The 13,957-nt window shown below is 39.2% G+C and overlaps 1 protein-coding gene across 3 annotated transcripts in view; it reads left to right on the forward strand.

The window, feature by feature from the left end:
• COL12A1 (collagen type XII alpha 1 chain) overlaps positions 1-12,260 on the forward strand; it is a 114,797-nt gene extending 102,537 nt beyond the window's left edge. For 2 of the 3 annotated variants that reach the window (XM_045803810.2, XM_045803826.2), the window contains 7 exons: positions 1,292-1,363; positions 5,310-5,345; positions 5,453-5,519; positions 6,615-6,803; positions 7,769-7,837; positions 8,835-9,005; positions 11,216-12,260. In XM_045803810.2, the coding sequence (XP_045659766.2) occupies positions 1,292-1,363; positions 5,310-5,345; positions 5,453-5,519; positions 6,615-6,803; positions 7,769-7,837; positions 8,835-9,005; positions 11,216-11,391 (780 nt within the window). In that variant the 3' untranslated portion in view covers positions 11,392-12,260. Of the gene's footprint in view, positions 1-1,291; positions 1,364-5,309; positions 5,346-5,452; positions 5,520-6,614; positions 6,804-7,768; positions 7,838-8,834; positions 9,006-10,023; positions 10,444-11,215 lie in introns of those variants that run through there. The other variant, XM_045803819.2, reaches the window with a different exon arrangement.
• The last annotated feature ends 1,697 nt before the right edge of the window (positions 12,261-13,957 follow it).

Raw genomic sequence — 13,957 nt, forward strand, 5'->3', positions numbered from 1 at the left:
CAAGGGAGCTGTTGGTTTTATTTTCCTAAATCAAAATGGGCTACAGAAAGCAGATGTGTTAAAATAGTCTTTCTTTTTAATCGAGTTATATTTGAAAAATAAAAAAATACCCTTAACTAGCTTGGCCACTGGCTGTTACAGTGCTCCAGTTCCTTCCAACCCCACATTGAGTGGTAGGGTTTTAAGACCCTAGTGGTTACTTTGTGTTCTAAAATTTTAAGAATCTATAGTCTGTGGTATTTCAATTTTAAGGATATTTCTTACACTATCAGTCATTCTGGGGAAGTAAGTTTCACCTAAGTAGGTCTTCTAATTAAGATCTTTGGGGAAGATACTGAAGCCAATGATTTGGGAAGTGGCATCTACATACGTGCATCTGGGTGAGATCATAATGAACTTGTGTGAGATGATGGATGCTCTTCATGTCTGACGGTAGGATGTGAAGACTTGAGAGAATGTGTTAAAGTAATGTTATTATTTATGCTTAATGTTTAATATATATATTCTCAGGTAGAAGAGAGTTTAAATGTATAATAAACTTGCATTTTAAATATTTACTACAGAGTTTACTTAATATTTGCATAAGTGACAAAGTAAAGGATTACCTATCTTACAAAATTTGATGATTCCATTTTCAGGAAATTTTAGGCTTTAGAACATGAAGTATTGGTTAGGAGAGATTATAAATATTCTTTGAAAAATATGGCTAAGATTTTTAAAGCTGTGTTAAAAGCAACAGGGAAAAATTTTTATGGTTTGGATGGGCTGAAGGGTGCTGATATGATAGAAGAAAGCGGAAGTGTAGAGAAGGCACCAAAAAAAAAAAGTGAATTTCTAGGCGGAGAGCCATACTCCCAGCAACAGAGGAAGACTCGGCCACAGCGGTGCCCGATTTAGCAAAGACCCAGCTACTTTTTAAATTTCTTCCCCAGCCAAAGTTTTCACTCCTGTCTTTTGATGGGTTTTCTGGTTTTGTAATAGAAAGGAACTAAAAAACAGGGATTGCTTTCTGCAAATCACAGTCTGTGAATTGTAAAACTGATCGTGTGTATGTACAGATTTTTTTCAAATGGTCCTAAAGTATATTTGAGAACTATACACTCCATAAGATTGAGAATTATCAAGATTTTCTTTTTCCCTTTTGCTATCTTAAAATTTGGTTTTACTCTTCCCTATTGCATGCTGCTTCTGTGAAAGGCTTTAAAAGCTGGCCACGTTAGCTAGTTTACTTGAGATGGGATTTTTCTTTCATCGTGTCATTCCCTTTCTTGGCTTGGCCCGTGTGTTGCAGGGAAGCCCAGGCTCCCCAGGCGTTACAGGACCGAGCGGGAAACCAGGAAAACCCGGAGACCACGGCAGACCCGTAAGTGGACAGGTTGCGTGTCGAGAGTCCTTTCCCTGTGGCCATAAGTAACAAGGATACTGCAAGGCTTTGGCCTATTTATGTTCTCTCTGCCGTAATGGGTTTGAAGCATTTGTTGAAACTATGCTAAACCCATGGATTTCACTTGGTACTAGTTCTAAAGTTTTTCTCTCTGAGTTATAATATTTGGGGATGAAAATTGTGGTCATTGGGTTTCTTTAAAAGGAGAATGGGATTTTGAGCCAAGACACATATTTCTGCACTGTATAAACACTCAAAGCTGGGTCAGCAGAATGATTCTTTTATTTAGAAGTGGTATGCTGTTTAAGATAGAAAAATACGTGATGGTGATTCTCGGCGCCTCTGTCCCGTCCGGAGTTTGCAGATGTTAACCCTTCATGAAGGTCATCCCGTCACGCATTCACTCATTTCTCTTTCACTGAGGATGCTAGAACAGTAGTCCCAGGATTAAAAGGATTTCTCTAATCTACTACTTTACTGTTTTATATGGCCCTTTTCCAATTTATGTACAGCTTAACTTTCTTTCAGTCAGATGGTTTGGTTAAAATAATAGTTAAAATGGCATTATGCTGATCTAGTATTTTCACGTTAGTCCCTCCAAAACTGAATTTGAAGTTCCTAAAATTACAAACCCAGAAGTATCTGTAATAACTGTTGAGCATCATCTTCTTTACAGCCTTTTCCTTCTTTGTATGTATAACGTGTGACAATATTTTCAGCAGTTTATTTGTCCGAATTGAATTCTAAAAGATAAAGTTTATGTCAAAGATAATGAAGTCTAACTATTAGCAATGACACAAATCCATCAGGGCTGTTCTCTGGACAGAACTTTTTTTTTTTTTAAAGCATTGTCCAAGTTATATAAACCCCTGCTTAAAAACTGTTTAATGTCAAAGAAACTTAGGGTAGAATCTTTATGTGACAGAGCCTGCCTTCCATGTTTACACAAAATTAAGCAAGCAGCATAAAGATGAAAGGACTCCTGATATACTTTACAATCTGTGTGTACCCTAGCACAAGAATTTATTGCTCTCTTTTCCTCAATGAATCATAGCAGAAACTTCACAAGAGTAGTTAGAAGCACATGGAACTTTTCTACCCATTCACAATTCTATTTCATTTGAGTATGACTGAAATGTAGTCTCACATAAGAATCTACCTGATGTAATTGATGGCTGGAACTAGAAACCCAAAAGGAACTTCTGCTCCCTTTACTTGAAATGTGATCTCTAGACACTGGCAATAAAGATGCTTTCTACAAATCATATATACTAGAACAATCTCAGAGTGGCAGTAAATTAAAACACACACACACACACACACACACACACACACACCAGGAACAATCTGAACGTAGCAATAAATGTAGAAGAAAAAATTCCTTGCAATTTACAGAAGGTTCCAAACTAAGTCATAACAGTGTTTCCATGAGAGTCTAATATTTTTGGCAAAGGAGCACCAAATTCTGGTTTCTTATTATAATTTAGTAACATTTATTTGGACTTTATCTATCCTCTTTTCTCACTTTATTTTCCTCATCCTTCTTTTTTTTTTTATTTTAATGTTTTTTATTATGTTAGTCACCATACAGTACATCCCTGGTTTCTGATGTAAAGTTCGATGATTCATTAGTTGCGTATAACACCCAGTGCACCATGCAATACGTGCCCTCCTTACTACCCATCACCAGTCTGTCCCATTCCCCCACCCCCCTCCCCTCTGAAGCCCTCAGTTTGTTTCTCATAGTCCATAGTCTCTCACGTTTCATTCCCCCTTCTGATTACCCCCCTTTCTTTATCCCTTTCTTCCCCTACCAATCATCCTAGTTCTTATATTCCATAGAGGAGAGAAATCATATGATAATTGTCTTTCTCTGCTTGACTTATTTCACTTAGCATTATCTCCTCCAGTGCCGTCCATGTTGCAGCAAATGTTGAGAACTTGTTCTTTCTGATAGCTGAGTAATATTCCATTGTATATATGGACCACAGCTTCTTAATCCAGTCATCTGTTGAAGGGCATCTCAGCTCCTTCCACGATTTAGCTATTGTGGATAATGCTGCTATGAACATTGGGGTGCATATGGCCCTTCTCTTCACTATGTCTGTATCTTTGGGGTAAATACCCAGTAGTGCAATGGCTGGGTCATAGGGTAGCTCAATTTTTAACTTTTTAAGGGACCTCCACACTGTTTTCCAGAGTGGCTGTACCAACTTGCATTCCCACCAACAATGTAGGAGGGATCCCTTTTCTCTAAGGTGGCAAATTGCTCCTTCTTTTCTGACTTACCTTTAATTTCTAAAACTAAAGCTAGCAGGTGGATACATAAAAGTCTCAGCAAAGAGCTTGGCTCAATCACTGTTAGCTCATGTCATTAGCTATGGTAACCAATTGGTATTTTCTTGCTACCTTGTAACATGATGTTGTATAGCAGATGTTTTAAGGAACTGCTGGTGGAATTTGTAGTCATTTACTCAACACCCTTTTGTTTAGTGCCTAAATGTGTTAGTCTGTGTTCCAGGGTCTGGGGATACAACAAAGTCTGTGTAAACAAGACAAAGTCCTGGTCCTCATGGAGATTCTAGTGGGAGATACAAACCAAAAACGTATAAATAAACAATATAGTTTCTGGTGGTGTTGAGTGATATGAAGAAAAAGGAAACAGAGTAAGGGGTCAGGGAGTAATTTGATAATGAGAAGGTGGCTATTTTAAATAAAGTAGTCAGGGAGCTCCTTTGAGGAGGTGACACTGTAGTGATGTGGGGGAGGAAGCTGAAGATCCGTGGGAAGAAGATTCCAGGTACGAACAAAAGCCCCGAGTGAGAAATGAGTCTGGCAAGTGAAGGAACAGCAGAGAGGCCTGCGTACTTGAAGTGAAGGGCGTTGAAGGGGAGAGGGATAACAGGCAGGGTCAGAGAGCCGGGCAAGGTGATCATGTGGACCATCTAGCCTAGGATATGGAATTCTTATTTTATGCTAAGTGTGATGGGAAGCCCTTAGAGGCAAAGGAGTGACATAATCTTATTTCCCTTTTAAAAATATCGCTCTGGCTTCTGTGTGGAAAATAGACTCTATAGGGGCAAAATGGGAAAGCAGAAAGACCAGTGAGGAAGATATTGGAGTTGTTCAGGCAAAATTCTTGGAGGCTGGTTTGGTGTGGGGTATTATCTGAGCACTGGGTTTGTCAATGGTTTGGATGTTCCTTCCATGATTGCAGTTGGCAGCCTAGAAACACATTATGGAAAGACAAAAACTTCTTGCACTTTAGAAAACCTTTTGAAGATCCTCTCATGGCCAATGAGAGGCTTGACAGAGTAGGGACAAATATTCTGTGGCTGTGTTTCGATTTGGGACCACCATTTGGATTGAGTTATTTAGTAAGAGAGACGCATGGCTCCTTTTATACCCAATGTACACATGCACGCACGTGCGCACACACACACACAATTATTGGAAGAAGTTAGAGATACATATTTAGTTAGGAAATTGACCAAGAGTCCACTGGTTCTTACTAGAACTGCACCTCATGGACAATCTACATAAGAAGCTGAGCTGCCCAGCCATGGGGATGGAAAGTATAATGGTACCAATGGCAATTTCTCATCCATATTTTAGTTCCAGGCTTATATCGTGAACAGCATTCATAAATGTATGTAGCGTATGTAACTTCTAAGTGTGTGATCATAAAATTCACATCTCAGCACTAATTTGGAGGATATGTGCTTCTGAGAGAGACAGAGACAGGGAAAGACAGAAAGATTGCTTTTTACAGACAGGCAAAATGCGAGTAACTTGGCTATCAATATGCTGTGTCATTTTGCTAATCTGTTAGAAAGCAGACCTTGCTGTCTTTCATCATGTGCCTTCATGAATCATTTTAGATCGTGTTTGTCGGTTTCTAATCTATGAAATTCCTGTATTTCAGGGTCCGTCTGGATTGAAAGGAGAGAAAGGCGATAGAGTATGTATTTCTTAAAATCTGATTCACATTTATTTTGTGTGTTAAACATTGAAGTCTGAAACTATAGAAATAATATGCTAATGATTCTCATTGATTTAATTAACAAGGGAGACATTGCTTCCCAGAACATGATGCGAGCAGTTGCAAGACAAGTCTGTGAACAATTGATAAGTGGTAACATTTCTTTTATTTTTAATGTATGAATGGTCTTTAAATTTATTGCAGGAAAATGCAGAGTTTGAACATAAAGTTTCTAAGATACTTGTTTCTATTTCATTTTGATGATCTCGTATTTTTACACATTCTCAGTTTTGGATCTGGTTAGATAAAACTAGTGATATTTTAATGACTGTCATTAAGATAAAGTAAGAACCCAAAGTAAAACAATAGTCTACTATCCTGTACTTAATCTGATGCAAAATCATATTTTGAAAGGGCTTTTCAATTTCCTTATTAGGATTTTCAGTGATCTTCACCTGGGTGTACGTACAAGCAGCCAACACTGGATTTTTAACGTTAGAAACTTTACGTTATTCTATAACTTTAAGGAAAGAGGCCCATCAAGACTAATTTGATCACAGAAAGTACATTTTGGTGGGAACCTTTTTATTGCCTCCTTATTTTTCAGACTCTTTCTTCTTATTCTATGAAGCCTACCACGTAATAAAGCTCAGTGCCCGCAAACCGAGTATGGCCTTAAACTCAAGGTTCTCTATTTCAGAAGTCTAAACAGTGTTTCTTCAAGTGTGATCCTGAGGAACACCTGCGTTAGAATCACCTTGTTAAAAATGAGGGTTCCTGGGCCACCCAAAACATAGCGAATCAGGGTCTTTGGAGATGAGGCCCAGAAATCTATATTTTTTAAAGGATCCCGTAGGCGATTCTGATTGACACTGCAGCCCGATTGTCATTCTTAGGTACACTCAAAAATGGTATACTTTCTTAATTTAAGAAAGATTCTCTTTTGAGTGACATCATCTGGCAAACCCCAGGGCTTTATCTCAGAGCCATATTGAACTTTTACAACTCTTTTATGGCCTATAGTAATGCCGTGGCTTCCTGGTCAGTATTTTGTGGAGACAGTTGTTTATCAGGGATCATTTTTGTCCTGGATGGCTGGAGTGTTTTATATTTAGGCTTCTAATTAGAATGTGTCCTGGAAGGGGAGGAATAGAGATTTATTTCACTAGCCACTATGAGAAAAAAGTTTCACCATCTCATCCCTTCCCTACTGGGTTTCTTACTAACAAGTCTTCCTTCTGTTTGTAGGTCAGATGAACAGATTCAATCAGATGCTGAATCAGATTCCAAATGACTATCACTCCAGTCGTAACCAACCAGGCCCACCGGGTCCCCCAGGCCCCCCTGGCAGCGCGGGAGCCAGAGGAGAACCAGGACCTGGGGGGCGACCAGGCTTCCCCGGCACACCAGGGATGCAGGGACCCCCGGGTGAACGAGGTGGGTGTCTCTGGCTGCTACGCAGGGATAAAGGAAGGAGTTCGCAAGTGTGGGATCTGGGTCAGGTTGAAAAGCACATGGAAGACTGAACTTGGCAAACTGCTTTAACTATTCTTGTTTGGACAGCCCCAGAAGAGCTGTGTGTCCATGAACCTGTCTTTTCATTCAGGCAGCCCCAGGCCATCAAGATCTGTATCAAAGAACACAGGAAGATTTTGTCAGGAGATCTCAGTAAAGATAATGCTATGTTCTGATGGTTGTTGTCATTGTTGATGGAAGAAACTGTATTTTGGCAAACTCACTCAGATGCTAAAATCTGATTAATTATTGTGACTGGCAAGAGTTGGGCACCAACAGAATGTACTTAAGTAGCCCTACAGTTTTAGATCCAAATTCTCTTGGTGACTTTATTCAGGGCCTGGCACTCGTCTTACGTGTTTGTTTGGCTTTAATTTCATGGTAGGTAAGTGTCATTGAAGGAAAAGAAGAAAAATAAGATGATTTGATTCCAGATGTTTCAGGATCCTGGGGTTCGCTCTTGTTAAAGCAGCAGTTGATATTCTGGAGAAGACTTAGATACTTTGGTAATTCTGACGGTTTGGATGCTGTGCAGTGGGGCTACCAAAGACAAGATACCTTTAAGATGTTTCTCAATGAGTTGAAACTATTTATTCAAGATTCCTGTTCTTAATTACTGTTTCTAAAAAAAAATATATTAGACATGTTTGTTTTCTTCAAATAATTTTTCCCCTGACTTGTAGCCAGATTTGTTTCTTGGCCATGAATCTGGAATTACCCAAATGTCTAGAAAGAAGTTAGCTTCAAAAGTGAACTTTTGTGAAAAATTAGGTTCTGCTTTCACTAAAAGAAGTGAATTACTTGAATTAAGTATTATCAGTTAAGATGAAAACTACGTGTTTTTCAGTAATTTTCTCCCTGTGCTTTCTCTTTTTGTCCTTGCTTAGGATTGCCGGGAGAGAAGGGCGAAAGGGGTATTGGGTCTCCAGGACCTCGAGGGCTGCCTGGCCCCCCAGGTATGTTTGCCCGGACATCAAATAAGTAAACAGCAGAAACAGTGGGAGAGCATACAACCCCAAGAGATTCACAATTTCAGCCTGTTAGCTTCGGGCATGCCTGCCCCCATGAATATATTTTAGCAAGAAGTTCAGCTTGTATAACTCCTCATTTTTATGTTCTCTTTGTTCAAGAAACTGAATGTGTTCCATTAAGCATTTCCTATCACTTTAACATACGAGGGTATGAGTTTTAGTGACACAGAGGGTTGTTGTTTCCGTTTTTATGGAATTCCTACTTGTTTTGTTTGGCCACATAGCCTTTAAGGATGGTGTTATTTCCTGTTTCTTCTCATATTCTTTAAGATGTTGCTCGCAGACTGCAAAAATATATTCTCACTAAAAAGCCTGACACATTGCAAGATTTCATTCACAGTTTCTTTATTGATGTTTTGGAAAGAAATAATAGTCGTCCAGTTGTTTTATGCACTTCGTTTCCTAGACTGAAAATGAAGTTTTGTTTTTCTTCATTGTAAGGTCCACAAGACCCTTGTAACCAAGGTCAGCCCTGGTGGTTAAATCTTTAGGTTTATGTTAACCGTAAATAAGTATAACTTGATCCAGAAATAACATCACTTTACATAGTCAGGAGGTGTGGAGCAGGCATTCCCATGTTTTCCTGGCAGTCTGATGTGGCTAATATAGCCATGTCCTTCAGAGAGTTTTATTTCTGTAAGTGTGGGAGCCATCCGGGGATCTCATTGAGATCTTTAGTTTGGCTTAATTCTTGGTAAGTGAATTTTCTTTGGATAAAATCGTTAAAGTAGTTATATCTCTGTCATTAACTCTCGGTGGATCACTGGTAAGAAAGTTCCACACATTGGTTCATACTGGTGATCTCTTAAGGAAATACTTTCTTAACATACCCTAGTGAATCATGTAGTCTTGAGAATTGTTGATTGCCTCAGGAGATGTATTTAGCAAAAAAGGGGAAATCTTTGTTTTAACCCCGTACTAGGTCCACAAGGAGAATCCAGAACGGGTCCACCAGGGTCCACAGGATCAAGAGGACCCCCTGGCCCCCCGGGTCGTCCTGGAAACTCAGGTATCCGAGGCCCCCCAGGTCCTCCTGGATACTGTGACTCGTCCCAGTGTGCCAGCATCCCATACAATGGGCAAGGCTATCCAGGTATGTTGTTGCCGATGTAGGAACCCACATTCACCTGAATTAAGAACCTTTATGGAAATCAAGTTCTCCAGGATTGAAGGAAGGTTGATTTGGGGATTTCTTAAAGATGTCAACTCTTTCAGTTACGTGTTTTGATTATGTAGTAACATTGTCCTCTCTCAAAGCTAAAACATTACTTCATTGTTAGGAGTTGAAGAATTATTTGCTCTTTCTTCCTGTATTTCTACATTTGCCAAATCACATCGTAAACCTCTCCTTAATTTCTTTTGGGAGTTCAGAGAATGTTATCAAATGACTTTTTTTTTTTTTTTAAACCTAAAGATTTGTAATAGGGATTTGTTGAATTTAATTGTAGAATGGCAAGAATACATACTAAGAAATTGTTTTGGGTATCTAATGTTTAGGCAGACTACTTGATAACATGGTGCAGACAACTGAAAATAATTCACTGTCTCACACTGTCCATAGTATTAATGTTCATAAAATCTGGGACTTGATTTTTTCAAAGAGTTGGTAGTGCAAATCTAGTGTTTGACCATTATAGAGGCCAGGCCTCTTATGCCTTCTTTTGGGGAATGTGGGGACAGGGGAGATATGTTGATCTGGGAATAAGGAACTCATGCTGTGGTCAGTGGTGACCTTTTCATCAGCGCACCCTCAAGCATCTTGCAAGTTTTAAAAATGATACTGCTGTTTGATATGGTTGGCTACTAGCAAATAGTGCATGAGTAGTTGAATATCTAAATATCTATATATCTATATATTTATGTGCATACTTACATATGACCAAAAGTAATAATGAATTTTAATGCAAATTTCTCATGCAACTTATTCACAAATTTACAATTTAATTCTTTATAAATTTTAATCACCTCTACCTTATGGTATGTATGAATAACTGGAAATATATGGATATATATATATATATTTTAACCATTACATACTTAGATGGATGTGTATATATATTTTTTGCATAGTAATTCAACTTTTAAAAACTATCATCTTTGACCTGTTTCAGGTTCCGGCTAACAAATTTTCTAAGTCGCCAGTGCTGCTTACAGTTTGAATACATGAAAATCCTGTTTCTGAGATGTTTGCGCACGTGCTTATTAGGAAATGAGTCTGTATGGAAATTTCACCACAGATATGGTTAAAGAACCGGGTGGACATCATAAAGGAGGGTGGAGACTCTTTATACTAACTTGAATGAGACAAAAGCAGTGGTGTTAGTTTATAAGCCTGATGCATTTCAGTCATAATGTAGAAAAATATTATTTAAAAAAAAAGTTCAAACCCACAACCATGAGGAGCCTCAGTTGTGAAAGAGGCGCATAATAAAACTACTAACGAGCGGAGATTATGCCATTTCAAGAAAAACAATTAACCTGGTTAAAGAGAAATGTCTTATGTAAATAATAAACTAATTGTGGCTTGTAAATGATTTGTATGTGATCCTGTCCACTAAAATCACTTAACAATTCTACAATAAGCTTCTGCATCAAAGCCTGCTGCTTGCTCTGTGCCGGAATAACACCGAATGGAATCTCCTCATCTCTTGCTTGTTAGCGACGTGTCTGATTCAGGGCGTGCGTCTTATTTTCTTATTTTTTGTACATGTACTCTCATTTGGGTTTTGTAATTGCAATTTTTAAACCAAAGTTTTATAATCACCTTTTTTCTTCCTGTTTCGCTGTAGTCACTGGTGTTCCTCACCCACCGACTGTAACTCAGTCCGTGGGAGAGACAGCCACAGAAAATGTCACGTACTGTATATTACCTGGTGACAGTGGCTTCTCACCTCCACAGTTCAGTTTCTAGGAGCCAATAAAACCTCCCCTTACCTCCTCACCTTTCCAAATTGTTCTTTGAATTGAGGAGTCTGAACTCATGAACAGTTGCTTGGGGATTTGCGAAAATCTTGTCTAGGTTTGTGCGCTCGCAGGTCTTCTGCGCAGCCTCTGACCGGTCCCAGGCACTTGTGCAATGATTGTATTTACTGCTGCATCCTTGAAGGTTAAAAAAAAAGGGCCATTTCATTATTTGATCATCGCCAAATTCTCTCTGCAAATGGACGTAATCAGAACATTGTAACCTATCTATTTATAGTGATGAGATTAAGACTGGAGTGCCATCACCTCGGGTGATGATTTAGCTTTTGCTGTGTGTGTGCCTTCCAAATCATGCCGTAACTGTCATGTTGAATCGGACAGAGCCCTACGTGCCCGAGGGCGGGGCTTACCCGCCCGAGCGCGAGCCCTTCATCGTGCCGGTGGAGCCCGAGCGGACGGCGGACGAGTACGAGGACTACGGCGCCGACGAGCCTGGCGAAGAGCAGCCTCCCCACGGGCGCTGGCGGCGCGCCCTGCCTCGCGGCCCCGGGCAGTGAAGCTGAGACCGCGCGCGCGCGCGGCCACGCTGGGGGGAGGTGTTGGGATTTTCATTTGCAGGTCAGAGCAGTGAACGTGTTATCAGCGTTTTTTCTTCCGGCGTTGCTTCACCCAAGAGTGCGCTTTCTGACTGTAGAGAACCTTGTTTCTGCAGGAAACCTAGCTCCCTGCACGCAGTCTTGTAGACATTTTTGCCTTTGCCCTTGAAATGCTTGCAAAATACTTTGCTCGCAAAAGCTGCAAGGAGAGAACGTGCCTTGTGCCTTTAGTTAGCAGGAAGGGCAGCCTCAGTGAAACTCTTAGGTTAAGCAGTAAGTCCTGGAACCCAGAACTACTGTATATTTCGAGAGGGCAGTTCATCTTTTCCAATACTTGTTTGCAATTCAACCATACCACGATTCAAGTAATTCCCCTCCTCAAACCGAAAAGGAGGAAAGAAAAAAAACTCCATTTCAATTATTTCTCTTCCTTTTCTATCTTCTGTTATACCTTAGGGCATAGAATGCTCTTATACATCTCTTTAACAACCACAAACCTTAAGCCATGTAGCTGAAAGTATTGTATCAACTGGATACAGTTCCATATTGCCTTAAACCTCCTTGTTTTAGACACACTAACATTTATGCCCAATTGCAGATTATTCTGCAGAGATGGAGTTGCATGTTTGTGTTGTATATTTAGTATGAACTTTTTTTTTTCAGAACATAATGTTTCTTAGTTATCAAAAGCAGTTGGAAAATGTTTGCAAGACTATGAACATAGAATTGCTGCTTTTATATTTTAACTGCAGATTGTGAATTTCACTGCCTTATATTATTTATTTCTGAAACAAAAGAGGCATTTTTCAATAAAACTACTGAAAATTTGACATGGTATGTTTTTTCTTTGAATGACCTTTTGGAGTGTTCAGGCGGTTGTCACAACAAACAAGTTTATATTCTTGGATACGGTTACAAATCTTGCTAATACTATTAAAAATTATGCTAAATAACTTTAGATTTTTAATGATACGGTGAAGTCATAGAGAATGTCGAGAGCCTTAAAAAGCTCAGCGGATTCCAGAGGCTTTATTGGGAATGTAGAGGACGTGTGGGTTGGTGGAAAAACAACGAAGTATCCTAGGAGACCCCAAACAACCAAATAATCTTTAACAACCCACATGATTTTGATTTAATCACCTTCCTATACCATATTTTACCCAATAACATGTTTAATGCAAAAAGGAAAATTCCTTAATGGAAATTTTTACATTTAGTTTTAAAAATTTCTTGAAATTTCCTAGATGTAAAAATTTCCTTTTGCACTTTGACGAATTCAGTAACTTCATTCTAAACAGCAAAGAAAACAATGTAAATGTTGGTTTGAAAGAACCAACATCAATCGAAGGAGAGAGGTAGTGATAAAAACTTTGCTACAGAGCAAAACATTTGAGTTACATACTTCCTGGAGGCCAAGATCCAAAGGAAATGACAATACATGAATACATTGTGTTCGGGAGGTTTCTAGCAGATAGTGCTAAAGTCAGAGCATTCACCTGTAATTCCCCAGTACCTACATTAAAAAAAAAATTGTATTATTATGTTCAATTAGCCAGCATATAGTACATCATTAGTTTTTGATGTAGTGTTCAACGATTCTAATGACTGCGTATAACACCCAGTGCTCATCAGCACATGTGCTCCCCTTAATACCCCTTCCCCCAAACCCCCTCCCTTCTGTAACCTACATTTTTAAAGTCAGAAGAGACTACTGAGATCATCCCAGTTCAGTTCTCTGCTTTATGGAGAAGGAAACAGACTCAGCTAATTAGAATCAGAACAAGACTAAGACTCTAGGTCTTGTGGTTCTTAACCCAGTTTTATTACCAGATAGCCCGGCTCCCCTCCTGGGTACACTAACTCTCTGGGCAGGAGCTTTCAAACCTTACAGTTCTATCAAATTATTCTGATTAAGTTTCTGATTAATTTTGGTTTCTGATGCTCCTTAATGAAGAGCCTCTGTATCAGGAGATTGAAGACAGGTTCAGTTCCTTGTCACTGACCCAGCTGAGTCCCAAGACCACATGAGTTTGAGGCACAAAGGAATCCTATCTTCCCTCACTGGCTCTATGTGGGTTTGATTCTTGACATCGCGCGATGTACTGATTGAACTACTTGCTAGTCTGTGCTGGGAGAGGGGATGAGGGGCTGAGACAGTTCTAGCCGAGGGATAAGCACAAAATTAATATCTAGCTGACATATATGTTGTGATTTTTATTTTCATAGTGTATTTTCTCCTTAGGTTTGGTGACTCTTATGTTAAATTTATTTTTGTAATACCTGATTGAGTGAATATGGACACATGACAGGGAGAAGAGGCCAGGTAGCCTGGGTTTAAAAACTAAAACCCCACAAAATCAAACATGTGAGTGCTGTTTTGTTTATTCAAACTTACTTTGGAGGAAACCTAGCACAACCTGAAACACTTTTTCTAGCCCTTTAAACTTGAAAGTGTTATAAGAAATTCATTTTCTATAATTTATATTTGAAGCTAGGGCTCTTATTTTTAAGAAACTAGTCTAAGAAG

This window comes from Ursus americanus, chromosome 29 (assembly GCF_024610735.1).
Source record: "Ursus americanus isolate L20-20 chromosome 29, mUrsAme1.1.p, whole genome shotgun sequence".
NCBI lineage: Eukaryota > Metazoa > Chordata > Mammalia > Carnivora > Ursidae > Ursus > Ursus americanus.